We start from the raw sequence: 15984 nt of genomic DNA, 5'->3' as shown, positions 1-15984 counted from the left end.
AGCTCCAGCTCGCAGGCCGCGGTGGCGGTGTCGTCTGACGACAGTGGGGTGTTGGTGGAGGCTGCGGCGTCCGGCGTGGATGCGCTGCAGATGCAGTCGCGGCTGGAGGGGGGGGGGGGGCGGGGGGGTTCCTCGACGGCTTGCGCTCCGTTAAGTGCTGAGCAGCATGCTGCTATTGAAAAGCGGCCGGAGCGCAGCAGGGGATTGAACGGGGTATTGAACAGCATGACCCTTGCATGGCGGCGGCACCGGCGGCACATGCCGGGTGGTGCCTGCCAGCAGCCGAGGGCGCCCTGCAGCCCTGATTCAGGTCTGTCGTGGAGCAGAGAGGGGAATGGGGACTTACATATGAGTATGTTGCAGAGCAGAGGACAGGATAGGCAGTGGACGCATATGCCGCCTAAGCGGCACCACTCGCCCGCTCGAGCCAGCCTGCCTAGCCGTTTGGAGAGGCTGCCAGCCGAGCATGGATGCCCAATGCAGATGCTGAGCAGTGATTGTCATTACTGTGAGGGCGGTGTCTCCACAGAGGTCCCAAGTTGGGGTCAAAGCATCGGGCTCTGCTGGCGGCAGCGTGGCTCAGCGTGGCGCTGAGCAATGTTATCTTTGGATTAGCGCTTCCATTCGCCTCCAACCGTCCTCCTCCATACATTCGCTTCCCACACAAGTCACTTTCTGGGTTTCCCTGCTTATCCTTGCTTCCAGCGCCGACGCCATGAACGCCACAGCCCTTTGCGCCCGCTCCTCCGCCGGCGTGCAGCTGCAGCAGAATGCCACGAGCGCCACAGCCCTTTCCGCCCGCTCCTTCGCCGGCGTGCAGCTCCAGCAGGATGCCAGGAGCCTCCGTGTGAACAAGCGGGCCGTGTGCAGCGCTGCGTCAAAGAAGATGAACAGCTACGATGAGAACTGGGACAAGGGCGAGTGCGGGCTGGGGCAAATGCGCAGAATTCCTGCAGTTGCTGCGCCCTGGGCTACGCCGCCTTCCCGCCGCCGCCGCCGGTGATGCCGATGTTACTTGCCTGCTTTGGTGCTTGTCGCGCGATGACGATGCCTTTGAGGCTGTTTCTGATCCCCAGTGATTAAACTCACACCAATCGACTTCTCCTACCTCCTAGCGCACATGTCCCCGCTCACCTAAGCATGTCTGCCTGCTGCACGCCGCTCGCCGTGCCGCACGATGCCCGCGCCGAGACAGCCTGCTGCCTGGCCCCCCCCTGTGTGCAGGCTTTGGCACCATTGGTCTCTTTGCGGAGGACCGTGAGAAGTCTTCTGTCAACATCTTCAAGCAGGTGGAGAAGAAGAAGCTGCTGTCCACGGTGGAGAAGGCGGGGCTGCTGACGTGCGTCCGCCTGCCATGCCGCGCTGCACCGCGCGGGCTGGCTGCTGCTGCGCCCTTGCATGTGGGCCCGCTGCCAGCCTCCAGGCCAGCCCTGCTGCCAGCCGCGCCGCTCGCTCACATGCGCCTGCTGCCTCCGCCCCGCCCGCGCGTTTGCCGCAGCGCTGCGGAGAAGGCGGGCCTGTCGCTGGGCAAAATTGAGAAGCTGGGCCTGCTGTCCACCGCGGAGCGCCTGGGCCTGCTCACGCTGGCCGAGGACCTGCTGACCACCGACCCCGGCAAGATCAGCTCCGGTGAGTGGACCGCCTGGCAGCAGGGTGCGTGTGCAGCAAGGGTGTGAGGCAGGGAGGGGGCAGCAGCTTGCCCAGGTGCGTGGGCTGCTGCATGCCAGCACCGCCGCCACCAGCCACCCGCGCCTGTTCACCCCTGCCCTGTTGCTCTCCCCGCCTGCTGCCGCAGCCTCCCTGCCCTGCTTTGTGGCCGCCATTGCCGCCCTGGTGTTCATCCCACAGGACAACGCACTGGAGAGCGTCCTGGCGTGAGTGCCAGCTGGCCCCGTGCCACAGCTCCCCGCGCTGCGCCTGTTCCCGCCGGTCCCCCTGCGTGGCTCAGTGTGGCGACATGCAAATCGTGCCTGACAGGTCCCCTGCTCCCCGCCCCCGCCCACCTGCAGCTACACGCTGTCGCTCGGCGCCGGTGGCCTTGGCGCCGTGCTCTTCATCGGCGGCTTCTTGGTGAAGGGCCTCCAGGACGAGTGAGCGCCTGGGGCCCTGCCTGCCCTGGGCTCGACCGGTCACCCTGCCTGAATGCACCCTGTCCATCGCTCGAAGCGCGCACACCATGTATGCCCCGCCATCTATTCTGCTGCTGTTCTTTTGCTGACTCTCATTCACCTCCCTTTCGTTGTTGCTCGAGGAGACGCCTGCGAGTTGTTTCATTCTCCACCCAATCCAACCTGCCGCCTGTATGTACCCTAAGCTGGCTCTCGTCCAATCATACACTGCTGATTTTAAACGAAATTGCACCCTGCTATGAGGTGCCACTGCAATCAAGACAGAGCTGTCACGGAGAATATAGCACTTGAGCAGACGGCAATAGCACGCACATAAAATGAGAGTAGTACACTGTCGCTGGAAGGCCAGGCTGCCACCTCATCCCACCATGCGAGGCGGCACACTAAAGCTGCCCTTCGAATGGTGGACCGCATGCTGTGGGGCAGGTGCTGCCGCTGCTGGTGCCGGCGCCATGGCCTGCAGGTTGGTGCTGCTGTTGCCGCAGCTGGGCCCCCCAAAGTGGGGCTGCATGTAGCCCTCATCCAGCTTCTTCCACCAGCGGTTGATGCGGGCCATCACCGCCTTGCTGTCAGGCGCATACTCCAAGCCCCCACTCTCCTCGCGGCCCGCCACGCCGCTGATGGCAGCTGCCGATGGGCCTGCTCCTGCTGGGCCGGCACCTGGCGTACTGCTGTCCACAGTCAGCTCGATGGCCGGCCGGCCCCCAGCAGGCTGCTTGCCCTTGCCCGCATCGGCGTCGGCCCCATCGCCGCTGCCTCTATGGATGGACACCTCGGCCAGGCCGCCACTGCTGGTGCGGGCCGGTGCCGCCGCCATCGGCCCAAACTCATCATCCAGCGCCGGGCCCAGACGGCCTGGCCGCGGCGGCGTGGCCAGCCGGCTGTCGTCGCCTGGCGGCAGCGCCTGCTGCATGTCGCTCCACTGGGGATCTGCAGCGGCAGGGCAGCATGCATGCCGTATGAGAGGCTCCTCATTGGCAGCCCTATCCGCATGCAGTCGTGGTAAGCAGGCATGTGGGCGGCCACGGCGGCCTCTGTCCATGCTGCCAATGCCACCCACCGTCGCTGTACAGCCCGTAGGGGTGGTTGTTGGCGCCAGGGCCCAGCTGAGCGTACTCGTGGCTGCCGCCGCCAGCACCAGCGCGCATCTCCAGCGAGCCTCCTGCAGCAGTTGCGGCTGCGGTCGCCGCCACACAGCTGTCAGTGGCATACGGCGGCCGGGCTTGAGGCAGCGCCCAACAGCTGGCCATGCATGCACGCAAGCATTGGTTGCACGCAGGTGGTGGGCCGCACGCGCTGCGGCGCACGCCGCTAGGCGCGGCCGGCCCACTCCCTGGTCCCCACCCCACTGCACAGTGCTCGCACCGTGCTGGCCATGCTTGCGCGCCGGCCTGTCGTCGGGGCCCATCAGCCAGGCCACCAGCGGCTTGGTGGCGGCCCCAAAGATGAGGATGGATATGAGGACGACCACCATGGTGGTGGTGATGACTGTAGACAGGTGTGGGTCGTCAGTCAGGCCGTGTGGGTCGAAGAAGTAGTAGACCAGCGCCACTGCGGGCAGGCACAGAAGGGAGGGCCCAGGTGGGGGGGCAGTGCAGAGGCGTGGGCAGGGGCGGGAGACGCTGCGCTGCGGGGTGGAGGCCAAGCTTCCTGCCATGCGCCGGCTTGCGCTGCCAGGCACATGCACCGCACCGGCGGCATGCTCCATGCCCTGCCTGCCACGCAGGCAGCACATCCACATGCCCTGGCAGCGCACCTGACACCGCGCCGCGCATCAGGCCCGCCCACCAGATGGTCCCCATCTCCCGCATGCTCAGCTTCTGTTCGCAAAAGCGATTGTGGGCCAGCGTGATGGGCACCACAAACGCGGCGCGGCTGGCCAGCAGCAGCACCAGCACGATCCAAAACATCCACGCCACCTCACGCTTGCTGGTGTTCTGCACAGGCCGGGCGGGCAGGCGGGCAGGCAGGCGGATCTCCCGCTTGGCAGCTGTGCAGCGCATGGCAGAGGGAGGCTGCAGACCTGCTGCACCTGCTGCATGCCCACCCCTGTGCAGACTCCCTCCTGCCGCAGCACGGTTGCGCCACACCCGCCGCACCTGCCACTTGAGCGGGTCCAGGGCATCCAGGCCGCAGTACACAAAGATCACGCCCTCTGAGATGTAGCTGAGCGTGTGGAAGGCGTAGATGGTGGTGGTGCGCGACTCGGCTGCGGGGGTGCAGATGCTGGGTGCAGTCTATCGGCAGGCAGCAGCGCCGGCAGCTGGCACAGACTGAGCACCGTGCGTGCGTGCACGCTGCCGGCACCGGTGCGTGCCCCACCTGAGATGTTGTGCAGGGCGTAATGGGAGATGGCCACGGCGCACACAAACAGCGACAGGATGCCGCTCAGGCCCAGCACGTCGCCCGCCAGGTAGGACAGGTAGGCGGTCATGCCGATGAGCGCCACCTCCTGCACACCCCAGCATGCATGTCGCGATCACAGCACGCTCAGCATGCACGGCAGTGATCATCGTCTGCGCCCCCCGCATCGGACTGCACCAGCATCCGCTGGCATCCAGGCAGCAGATCCGGCCCAGCTTCCAATGGACAGCCGATCCCAGGGCCGCCTGCATGCCTGGGAGACGTGGTCGAAATGGAAGGTGCGCAGGCAGTAGGCGGTGACCAGGCCGAACAGCATGCCCAGGATGGTGGAGGCGGCGGCGAGGTAGATGAAGTCGAGCAGCACGATGCAGACCAGGCCAAAGGTGAGGTCCTCGGAGCTATCCAGCCCAAACTTCTGCAGCATGGGCAGGCACAGCGGCAGGCAGGTAGGGCGTGAGGGCAGGTACGGGATCCTGGATCCGCAGGGATGCTGGCTGCCAGCAAGCCCGCGGTTGCTGCCGTAAACTGACACCTGGCCAGCTGCGCTGCTGTCGCCAGCAGGAGCGCTGGCAGCAGCACTGTGGCAGGTGCAGCACTATGGCAGCAGGAGCACCACCGCAGCCGCCGCGCCTGTATGGTGCCCAGTATGACGATGGAGGTGGCGTCGTTGATCACCCCCTCCCCAAATACCACGCTGTACAGCAGCGGGAAGCGGTCCTGGGAGATGACCTGCAGCGCCGCCACCGAGTCGGTGGCCGCCAGGATGGAGCCCAGCGCCAGGCAGTCCTGCACGCGGGGAGGCGTGGGGGTGGCGATGGGTGCGGCAACGCCGTCCAGGCGGCTGTGCCGCAAGCCTGCTGTCGCGCGCTCGGCTCAAGCGGGGACTGCATGGCTGAATTTGGGCAGGCACTTCCACGTTGGCATGCCGCTGGGCACAGAGCACAAGCAGCTGTTGGCCACGCCCGGCCGCCTGCTCACGCCAAAGGTCAGGTAGCTGGGCAGGAAGAGGTAGAGGCAGATTGAGATCAGGGCGAAGCAAACGTAGGTGCCCACGATGCCGTAGCCGGCAATGGTGAAGAAGTTGCGGAAAAAGTGCTTCTTCTTGACCGACAGGCCAGCATAGAAGATTATAGGAGGCAGGAAGAAGCTGCGAGCATGCAGTTGGGGGGGCCACAACAGGCTCAGTTGCAGGTTCACCACTGGCGCATGTGCAGAGGGTGGCCAGAACCCAGCTGCCGCCCATCACGCCGTCTGCTCACACGAAGAAATTGGCTGGATCAAAAGACAGCATGGACTGCAGCACGCCGGGGTGGAACAGCTTGCGTGCCACCACCATAAGCAAGCCGACGACGAGACCCAGCAGGCAAGCTGTGCTGCCGTCACCCGCAAACCGCGTGCTGGCAGCAAAGCGGTGGCCCAGTGTCGACCATATAATCATCAGCGTCACCAGCAGGGCTGCGCACATGGCGGTCAAGTGTGGGGGCAGGCAGGGGGCTGGGCGAATGCGCAGAAGCATGGGCAGATGGCGGCGGGGTAGGATAGGTTTGACCGGCGGCGCCACCGCCGCCAACGGACCTGTGCTGAGCGATGCGGTGTGCAGCGCATCGGGCTCATGGCCCTCTGCTGCCTCGCCCATGGCCACGCGGCCTGGGCTGCGGAGTAACTGCTGTGCCCCTGAGTCGATTCCACAGCAGAGCCGCAGCTACTCCTATGCCTTAAGAGTGTATGTCGACACATGGATTCAATGCTGGAACGAACGATAGAGCCGGTTTCCGGGCCTGCAGTGAGCGCAGCACGCAGCAGGGGCTGTGGCAGGTTCCGAGATGCACGAGCCGCGCTCTGCCTGTGCACGCTGCCCACCACCATGCTCAAGGCAGCCCACAAACACTGCAGCCAGTTGCGGGGCCGCTGAGACAGCCCGCCTGGCGCCTGGCGGGCACATGCACCCTGCCTTGCAGTTTTGGCAGAGCCGGGACCTTCAACCATGGTGTATGCAGGTGCGGCAGGTCGCAAAAAGGTTGGGGCACAAGGCAGCAGCTCCCACCCCTGCATGGCCGCTGGGCAGCCAGTGCTCGGTGCCTGAGGCCGATGGCGGCCCGCCCGGGACCCTGCCGCGCCAGGAGCTGCAGCTCCGGGCTCCCGCCGCTGCCGGCCTCGCTGCCGCCATCCTTGCCGCCATCCGGGGCCAACGTCGCTGCGCCACCCCTTTTGTGTAGCTGTCACATGGATCTTCGTGGCCGCAACTGTCCTGGCTGTGTTTGTGGCCTACGGTGAGGGTGCTGCCGTGCTGGCAGCGGGGTCTGCTGCCTTATGCCAGTGGTGTCTTTGCAGCGTGTGGCGTCCCTGTCCCGCTACCAACCGCTGCTTCCCAACTGCAGGCATTGGCGCGAATGACTTTGCAAACAGCTTTGGGAGCTCCGTAGGGTCTGGAGCCCTGACAAGTGCGTGGTCTGTAGCTGGAATGCTTGCGCATTTGGGGTTGGCTGGGCCGGCTGGGCCCCAGTGTGCCGAGCTAAGTAGCCTGCTGCGCGCCATCGTGCGACCGCAGTGAAGCAAGCCATCCTCATGGCATCCATTTGCGAGTTCAGCGGCGCTGTGCTGATGGGGTCTGGAGGTGCGCAGAGTGTTGGAGGATGTGGCTCCCATGCCTGCAGTCTTTCATGCACCATTTCAGCTTCGGTTGTGCCAGATTCCACGCTTGCCTGCGCTGGCTCATCTCCTTAATACAGCAAAGCCGCGTGTGTTCCCCGCCCGCTCGCTCCCCTGCAGTGACGGAGACGATCCGCAGCCAGATTGCCGACACTGCTGCCTTTTCCCAGAAGCCAGACGTGCTAGCCTACGGCATGCTGTGCAGCCTCCTCGCCTCTGGCATCTGGCTCATCCTGGCGACGTACTGGGAGCTGCCGGTCAGCACCACGCACTCCATCGTGGGGGCGGTCGTGGGCATGACCATGGTGACGGTGGGGCCGCAGTCGGTCAACTGGAGCGAGCACACAGACACGTTCCCGTTCCTGGGGGTGAGCGCCAGCGCTGCTCGCCAGCACCGCCCGCAGCCTCGCGGCAGGCTTTTGCTCTCTGTTCTGCTGCCGGCCTGGTGTCACCTTTCGGGCTGGCCCCTGGCCCTCCAGCTGCCTACTGACTGTTCTCCCTGTTGCGTTCGCAGGGAATGTCTTCCATCCTCCTCTCCTGGCTCTTCTCCCCCGTGCTCACCGCTGCCCTGTCGGCCACCCTGTTTGCGCTGCTGCGGTACTTTGTGCTGCGCTCGCCGCACGCCTACCGCCGCGCCTTCCTGGTCTTGCCTATCGCGGTGTTTGTCACCTTCTTTATGTGAGCGAGGCAGCAGCATGTCTGCGGTCCCGGCCCTGCACCGTGCTGTGCTGTACTGTGCCCTGTGTGCAGCGCCCCTGCTGGCCCGGGCGCACCTCACAGGTGCTGTGCTGGCCTGCTGTTGTGGTCCCCCCCCCCCACTGCAGGATCTCGCTGTTCATCATCCAGCAGGGCGGCGGGCGCTTTGACTGGGACGACACGCCGCTGGGCAAGGCGTGCTGGATATCGGCCTGCGTGGGCGCCGGCAGCACCGCGGTGTCTGTGGCCCTGCAGGCGCTGCTGATCCGGCGGCGCGTGGCGGCAGACGTCAAGGCGCAGGAGGCGGAGCACGCGGCGGCGGCGGCCGAGGCCGCGGCGGCAGATCTGGAGCCTGGGGCGATTCTGGAGGGTGAGGCGTGGCGGCGGCCGGCCTGGATGGGGAGCGCTGCTCAGGCGCCGCATGGCGGCGTCGCGGCCTCGCCGCGCTGCCTGGCATCAGGAGCTAGCGTAGCAGCACCCTTCTCTGTCGCTGCCTGGCGTGCCTGGCATGCAGGGGCACACGATGATCTCATCGCCGACATCATCGGCAGGGGCGACCCTCTGGCATTTGGCTTCTCCGCACAAAGCTCCGACGAGGGCGCCAGCTGCAGCCTGCCTGCAGGCCATGCGTGCGCGCCGCCGCCGCACGGCGCGCCAGGCAGCAGCCAGGGCGGCGGCGCCGCGGCGGCCGTCCCCGGCAGCGCCGCGCGCACCCCGGCGGCGCTCCACAAGTTCAGGCAGAGCCAGATGTGGAGCATGGTGTCCCACGGCGCCAACGTGGACATACACGAGGTGTGTTCCGGGGGCGTTGTTCGTGGGCTTCTGCTGTAGCACGGCTTCTGTTGTAGCACGGCTATGGCCCGTCTGCCCACCCCACCTGCCTGCCAAGCAGCCTGCCTGGCTGCCTGCCTGCCGCACATGCGACTTCAGCCAGCTGCAGAACGGCTGCGGCGGCTGCGAATCGACCCGCCTGCCTGCTTGGCTGTGGCTGCAGGTTGTGGACACGGACGAGAAGATCGGCAGCTTGCACTACCACTCTGAGAGGTTTGACTGGCAGGCGGAGAGCGTGTTCCAGTACCTGCAGGTGTTCACCGCCTGCGCCAACAGCTTTGCCCACGGATCCAACGACGTGGCCAACAGCATTGGTGAGGAGAGGAGGGGTGGGCTGGCGGCCTCACGGCGGCGCATGCAGGGGTTTGGAACAGGAGGAGCAGCAGGGGAGGGCAAGCCGGGAGCCGGAGCGGCAGAGAGGGGTGTCGGCAGAAGCGCGCGGCGCCACATGCCCCCCAGCACGCATCATGTGTGTTGGCTGCAGGCCCCTATGCCGCCATCTACGGCGTCTGGCAGACGTCCACAGTGGCCCAGCAGACGGATGTCCCCATCTGGATACTGGCAGTAGTGAGCGGGGAGGGAACCGAGCGAGCGCCGCTGTGCTGTGCTGCCTTCCTGCAAGGACTGCCGCTTGCTGCCGTACCTGCACGTCAGCTTGCTAGGCGCCTGCTCCGTCCCTCACAACGCGCATGCCTGCGCTGCTGCTTTGTTGGCTCGCAGGGCGGGGCGGGCATTGTGCTGGGCCTGGCCACCTTTGGCTACAAGATCATGCGTGTGCTGGGCGTGAAAATGACGCGCCTGACCAACTCGCGGGGTGTGCGGCCGGGGCCTGCCTGTGCATGGGGGCCAGCTGCGCCCAGGTTGCCTTCTGCCTGCTGACCCCACGCGCTGCCTGCTTGCCTGGCACGGTGGTGTGGCTGCAGGCTTTGTGATGGAGCTCAGCGCGGCGATCATTGTTGTCATCAGCTCCCGCTTCGGCCTGCCCATCTCCACCACCCACTGCCTGGTGGGCGCCGTGGCGGGCATAGGTGCGCCGCCGACGCCGGGGCATGCAGCGTGCACGCATTGCATCGCCCAGCCAGCCCCGCGCGCCATCCGCTGGCCTCCGCCTGCCTGCATGCGCCTGGCCCGTGCTCCCATGCCGAGGCCCCATGGCTTGACCGCTGCTGGCTGGGGTGCTGCAGGGCTGCTGGAGGGTCGCAAGGGCTTCAACGGCGTCCTGCTCCTGCGCTTCTTCGGGGGCTGGATCGCCACGCTGGTGGTGGCGGGGCTGACGGCGGCGGCATTCACCGCCCAAGGGGTCTACTCGCCCTGCAACCCCGCCGCCTCCCAGCGGTCGGACATGGCAGACTACCTCATCAACACCACCAGCGCCATCTCTGCGGTGAGCAGGGAGCTGGGGATGCTCCGGGCGGGTCGCTGGAGCTGTGGTGTGGCGGGGTGTGGGGTGTCAGGCGGTGCCTGGCTGAACCTTGGAGGGAATCCCTGCCTGCCCGCACCCGGCCCTCCCCGTTGTGAGTTGCGTCTCATCCATCCCTCTCTCCACTGTGCTGCCCCGCTGCCTCCGCAGCTTCTTGCCGGCAGCGGCCAGCCAGCGGCTGCCGCCAGCTCAGCGGCGCTCAACGCCAGCCTGGCAGCGCTGCCCGTGCCGCTGCTCAACTTGCAGCAGGGCGCGGCGGTGCAGCTGCAGGCGCTGCAAGACTACCGAGCTGCCACCGCATGGGTGGGAAATGCGACGTCCGGCAGCTGACTGGCAGCACCTCTCTGTGCCCCCTTGTCTTCTTTCCAGCACTTGCTAATTATATCTGTTTCTTCCCACCTCCTGCCCAGCCGGGGCTGCGGCAGCGCTCTCAAATCCGCCTCCTCCCCTCTTGCTTGTGCTCTTGAATACCTCCAGTATGCTTCAGTTCTTTCACGCCCTGCTGTTGTCCCCTCCTGTGGCCACTAGGCCTCCCCAATTGTGTCCCATCATCACCACAGCCCAGGATCCCCCGTCCAGGCCTGTCGCCTGCATGCGCCGTTTTTTCCTTGCACGGCTGCTCTTCAGCATGTGGCCCCATCCCAGGCGGATGGGGAGTTTTGGCAGTTTTCCTCCACCAGAATCCAACCACAAACCAACCTGCCGCCAACCCTCAGGCAATCACTTACAAGTTTGAGGGTCAAGTGTTGAGAGATGTAACGCAGCAATAGCCACGGGCAGGGCTCAAAACCTGGGCGCGTGCCCCCAGAACAGCACGCACATCACAAACAGTGCTGGCACAAGGAAAAAGGCAGGCAGGCAAGGGGGGGCGCCCCATGGGGCTGGTCTCGCATTAATCACTCCACTTGCAAAAGAATAAAGGGCAGCCGGGCGCGCGGGGCGCCAGCAAGCCACAGGCTGCGCCAGCAGCAGCCGCGTGCCACGCAGCACAGGCCCCGGCTGTGCCAGCCAGCGCGGTGCGCAGGCCTGTCGGGTGCGCCACGACGGCTGCCACACGAGAGTGGCGCCGCCTCACTTTGGGAGCACCAGGTTCTCCTCGCCGTCAACCACCTTGGCGCTCACAATCTTGTCCCCCACCTGCATTCATCATTGCCATGCATCACACTCACATGTGCTGCCTCCAGGGCTGGATGCATCGCACCGGGCCGGGCATTCATTCGCAACCAGATTACCGTGCCGGGGGCACGCCATTTCAGCTGTTGAGCCATCGTGGCGGCGCCGCCGGGCGCCATCCCAGCCCACCTGCATCTCCTTGAGCAGCTGCGAGCCCTCGGTGACGTATCCAAACACGCCGTAGCGCCCGTCCAGCAGGTTGGCGCCCGTGGGCGTCAGCTCAGACTCCTGTGGCCAGGCAGGCGGGGGCTCAGGCCCCCACGTGGCGCTTCTCGCCACCGGGACCTCAACGCCTTCCACGCCGGCAGGCCAGGCACCACCACCGACGCAGTCCCAGCCACCACCGCCACACATTGAACGTACAAACAACCGCCACTGCTGCAACCAGCCACCCCAAACACCCCACCTCCATCCCACCCCACCCACCTTGAGCAGCCAGAAGAACTGCGAGGAGCCCGAGTTGGGGTCAAACTCCTCGCGGGCAATGGCCATGGTGCCAAAGGCGTTGAAGGGCAGCACCGGCGACTCCCGGAACCTGCGGCAGCGCGAGGGGGAGGGGGACCAGGACCGCGGGCCGAGGTTAAGGGATGACCACTCGTGGACGCTTTCTGGAGCGCGCGCAGCAGGCCGGCGCAGCTCGGGCCGGCGGGCAGTGGGTGCCGGCCAGCATCATCCCATTTCGTTTTCAACACTGCACACACCCACACTCAGCGGCAGCCGCAGCAGCCGCAGCAGCCGCGCTCACCGCCCCAGATCCTCCAGCGTCTCCTCATACACCGGCACCTTGTCCCCCTTCACCATCACTTCCAGCGGGATGGTGCGCACCTTGCCGTCCACCTCAAAGCCCTGGCTCTGCAGCAGGGTGGGGCAGGGCGGGGCATGGGCGAGGCCGGGGCCGGGCAGGCCAGCAGCGCGCGCGTGCACAGTGCAGGGCCGGCCGGGAGGCGAGCGGGCAGCCTGCCGTAACACCGATTGCCACGCCACACAGCCACAGCCACAGCCAGCAGCCAGCAGGCGCCACTCACGCTGCCGTCAGGCTTGCCGGTCTGCACAACAAAGCCGTCGGCGCGCTGGATCTCCATGCCTGTGTAGAAGCCGCGCCGCACCAGGTCAACAAAGTCGCCCGCGCTGCAGGCAGGCAGGCGGGCGGGCAGGCAGGCAGGCAGGCAGGCAGGGAGGGAGGGAGGGGCGAGGGCGGTGCGGCGAGGTCGGTAGGTTGGTGGGCGCACGGGGGTGGAGGTGGGCGCAGGTGTGGGGTTTGGGAGGGAGGAGGAAACGGAGGGAGGCCACAGCGGTTGTTTCCGAGCAGCGGAGGGATGCCGAGCAGACCCAGCAAGGGATCCCTGGCGCGCTGGCGGTACCGCCCACCTGACGGGCGCGTTGTATCCGTCCAGGACCATGGTCATGGTACCGCCTGTGGCGTTGTTCTCGCGCGCATCGGTGAACTTGAACTTCATTTCCACAGTGGCGCGCCCCTGCGCAGGATGGAAAACACAATGAATCAACCGGGGAGGAGGGGAGTGGGGCAGCGGGGCAGCGGGGCAGAGTAAGTGGCGGTGTGATCGGCAGGACTGGGGCGGCGCGCGAGCGAGGCGCGCGGAGGGCAGCGCCCTGGGGGGCCGCCCCAGCAGCTGTCGGCAGCTGCAGAAGCGGCCGAGACCCTGCCTCCAGCTCCAGCCCGCCCCTCCAAACCGCGCTCTGCCGCTCCCAGCCAGGCACCACCCGCCATCACCACAGCTACCGCTCGCCATCCAGGCAGCTCAGGCGCCTCTTACCTTGAGCTGCGGCAGGTCGGCATACTCCTTGGGCACCTCAAAGGGGAAGGCCCCCACCATGGCCTCCTCCACTGCCCCCACATAGTCCAGGCACTGCTGCTGCACCAGCGGTACCGCCTGCTTGTCCTGAGCGTCTAGCACGCCCTGGAAGTCTGACAGGGACTGCGGGGCAGGGGCGTGGAGCAGGCGGAGGGAGTGCTCAGCCAGCCAGGCCTTGGGGCGGGATGCAGGTCTGGGGGCAGGATGTGAGAGATGGGATTGGGGCGAGGTGGCGTGTGTGTGTGTGTGTGCGGAGCAGGGCAGTGGCTGCAGCGGCGGCGGTGCACCAAGCCTCCGCAGCACCAGGCCAGCCAGCCAGGCTGGTGCACCCAGGCATGTGCATGTGACCCTGCCCTGTCCCTGGCCCCCACCCACACCTGCTTCAGCCCCTCCACAGCCGCCAGCCCCGCCGCTTTCTTGTCGGCCGCAAAGGCGGCGGTGATGGCGCTGCCCTCGCGCTCCAGCACAGACGAGGCCGCACGCACGCGCCTGCCGATGGGGCCCAGAGACTTGCTGCCTGCGCAGAGGCAGGCGTGGACGTCAGATGGGCAGGGAGCGGGAGAGGCAGGTGCAGGCCTGGCAGGGTAGCCTATGGGAGCCGAGCGGTCCAGCCAGGCAACACCAATTGGGAGCATGGCAGCGAGGCGGTGGCTGGCCTCCTGCCCCCTGCTCAACCCGCCCGCGATCGGTCAACCACCCATCCGCCCACCCCTCTACCCATCTGCCCACCGGCCCACCACCGATCGTCTGCCTCCCCGCCGCCCAGCCCTGTCCACCCGTCTGCCCAGGCGCCCACCTGGCACCCGCAGGTCGTCGCTGATCGCCTCCAGGTCCCGCTGGATCTGCCTGATGGGCTTGTTGTCCACGGGCAGAGAGTAGCGCAGCAGCGCCTTGGCGTTGGTCACCGCGCCGCCGCCGATGCCGGCCCAGGCGGGCGGCGCGAGCGCGTCGGGCGCCGCGCCGCCGCCGACCAGCGCCGCCGCCGCCGCGCCCAGCAGCGCGTTGCGCAGCAGGCTGCCTGCCTGCTCCAGCTGCACAGGCATGGACAGTAACAGAGTTTGCAGAGGAGGGGCTAGAGGGCCGCCGAGCTGCCTCACAACACCAAAGGCTGGACGCGCGCCGGCAAGGCGCCCGACCCGCTCCCGCTGCCGGGCTGGCGGCGCCACCCACCAGTGGAGCCGGCTGGTCGGCCTGTCGTGCGCACACGATGGGCATCGTCCTACTGCGCCTGTGGCCAGCCGCCTGGAAGGGGGCTGCCCTGAAGGCCGCCGTGGGACAGATGCTCTGCATGGTTGTAGGGGTGTCGCACCTGCCCGCTGGCCCGTGGATGGTGCAATCGCGCGGCGATGGGAGGATTCAGGCCGGGTGCAAGGAAATGGCGCAGCCTTGGCACACTAATCTCACGACGGCCCCCCCTTTCCATCGGCTCCACCCCCAAACAATGCTCTTTCCGCCTTCAAGCATATAAGCACCACTCTGGAAGCGCAGCCAAGCCCTCTGGCCACGCGCATTGGCCCCCTGGCGGTCGCACAGCTCATTCGCACCTCCTGTTTCCCTTCGCCCAGCCCCTTTGAGCCTCCAGAACGGGCCCCGGGCGCGTGCGGAGTGTACTGATCGCCCCAGCGGAGGCTTGTGCTGGTGTCTGCCGCCACCCGCCGCCGCCCGCCTGCCGTCGGAAGCCTGCTGCCTGCGGAAGCCCTCGACACACGGCAGTAGCAGCAGGAGCGGCAGCACGCACACACAGTCCTGCAGTTCCAGGCTTCATCGGGGTCCAGCCTTGCAGCACCCGCCGGCGCCATGGCGTACCTGTACAGCACCAGCAAGACGTGGCGGCGCATCGTTGACGCCACCTCGCGCAGCAGGGGCACCATGCTGGTGTTTGCCGCCGCCTGCGTGGGGGTGCCCATCTTCCTGGGGGACCAGGTGATGCAGAAGACGAGCGAGTCGGCGGCGAGGGGGGAGGGGGAGCTGGAGAAGAAGCTGCGGTCGCGGGGAGGCCTGGACGCACAGGTAGGCGCGCTGGAGGGTGTGGGTGCGGGCCACCCGGGGGAGCCGCTGCCGCGCCTGCTCATGCGCCTGCCTCTCCAACGGCCAGACCTTCCAGGGCTTGCACGCCGGAGCAGCGCCGGCCCTCTGCACACCACCGCGCCACTCGCGCCGCCGCCGCCCTCCTGCTGCAGATACTGGCCAAGGCGCAGCGCGAGCGGCTGCAGGTGATGCTGGATGAGATGAAGGGCGGCAAGGGCGGCGGCGCGGAGAGCGAGGCGCGGTACAAGGCGGCGCTGGATGGGCGGTCCCTGGGCACTCACAGCAGCGGCACCACGGCCGGCGCACGGGCCATCCGCCAGCAGCAGCCCGAGGCGGGGGCAGGAGCGGCAGCGGGCGGCGGCAAGAAGGGGTAGGGCAAGCCGCGGCACTCTGCATGCCTCCATTGACGTGTACCACCAGCCACGACGATTGAATGCACCCCCCCTGCTTTCAACAGACCTTACATGAAGGCTACATTGGAAAAAACAAATGAAACTGCTGCAATGAGTAAGGAAAAACATTGGCAGAGGGCTTCAGAGTTTCAGTCGGAACTGGCACAGAGGATGCAGATGGAACGGGGAGGGGCAGGCAGCCGGTGGAAAAGGCGACTGATGGCGAGTGTCCAGGAGGCGCGGCCTGGCCGCTGGTGCGCGCGGGGTCGGCATTGAAAAGGGGGCGCTGAAATCAACCAAGGCGCTGGAAAAAACAGAAGGGGCTGGGCTGGGGGGGTCAGGAGGCGCAGGATGGGGAGACAGACATGTGGGCGAGGCAAACACACGTGCACAAAAAGAGGCGCAGCGGCTCGCGTGTGCTCAACAGCATGCGGCCGCACGCCGCATGTCGGCAGCTTCGGGACGGAGCGGGCGGTGCAGCGGCGCGA

At 66.9% G+C, this 15984-nt stretch overlaps 4 protein-coding genes across 4 annotated transcripts; 3 read left to right on the top strand and 1 right to left on the bottom strand.

Annotated features, from left to right (window-relative positions):
- Positions 1-715: 715 nt before the first annotated feature.
- On the top strand, positions 716-2094 carry CHLNCDRAFT_133072 (hypothetical protein; the record flags this gene model as incomplete). The annotated part of the gene is made up of 6 exons (XM_005852006.1): positions 716-921; positions 957-1027; positions 1225-1339; positions 1499-1629; positions 1796-1874; positions 2010-2094. 6 exons carry the CDS (start codon positions 716-718, stop codon positions 2092-2094), a joined length of 687 nt encoding a protein of 228 aa, XP_005852068.1.
- A 4383-nt stretch (positions 2095-6477) lies between these two features.
- Positions 6478-10419, top strand: CHLNCDRAFT_133070 (hypothetical protein; the record flags this gene model as incomplete). Its single annotated transcript, XM_005852005.1, has 14 exons — positions 6478-6490; positions 6710-6763; positions 6872-6934; positions 7042-7107; positions 7263-7510; positions 7657-7820; positions 7967-8208; positions 8353-8630; positions 8833-8983; positions 9154-9236; positions 9390-9483; positions 9593-9697; positions 9854-10053; positions 10240-10419. 14 exons carry the CDS (start codon positions 6478-6480, stop codon positions 10417-10419), a joined length of 1941 nt encoding a protein of 646 aa, XP_005852067.1.
- CHLNCDRAFT_33486 (hypothetical protein) lies at positions 10243-14119 on the bottom strand (the record flags this gene model as incomplete). The annotated part of the gene is made up of 9 exons (XM_005851665.1): positions 10243-11226; positions 11392-11490; positions 11689-11797; positions 12008-12114; positions 12288-12390; positions 12631-12737; positions 13038-13199; positions 13454-13593; positions 13873-14119. 9 exons carry the CDS (start codon positions 14117-14119, stop codon positions 11161-11163), a joined length of 1140 nt encoding a protein of 379 aa, XP_005851727.1. The 3' UTR covers positions 10243-11160.
- Positions 14120-14873: 754 nt separating this feature from the next.
- CHLNCDRAFT_133068 (hypothetical protein) lies at positions 14874-15478 on the top strand (the record flags this gene model as incomplete). Its single annotated transcript, XM_005852004.1, has 2 exons — positions 14874-15086; positions 15257-15478. The coding sequence occupies 2 exons, from the start codon at positions 14874-14876 to the stop codon at positions 15476-15478; spliced, it is 435 nt and encodes a 144-aa protein (XP_005852066.1).
- Between the last annotated feature and the right edge of the window lie 506 nt (positions 15479-15984).

Source organism: Chlorella variabilis, assembly GCF_000147415.1.
Source record: "Chlorella variabilis unplaced genomic scaffold CHLNCscaffold_1, whole genome shotgun sequence".
Taxonomy (NCBI): Eukaryota; Viridiplantae; Chlorophyta; class Trebouxiophyceae; order Chlorellales; family Chlorellaceae; genus Chlorella; species Chlorella variabilis.
This window is presented reverse-complemented; position numbering and strand designations above follow the sequence as displayed.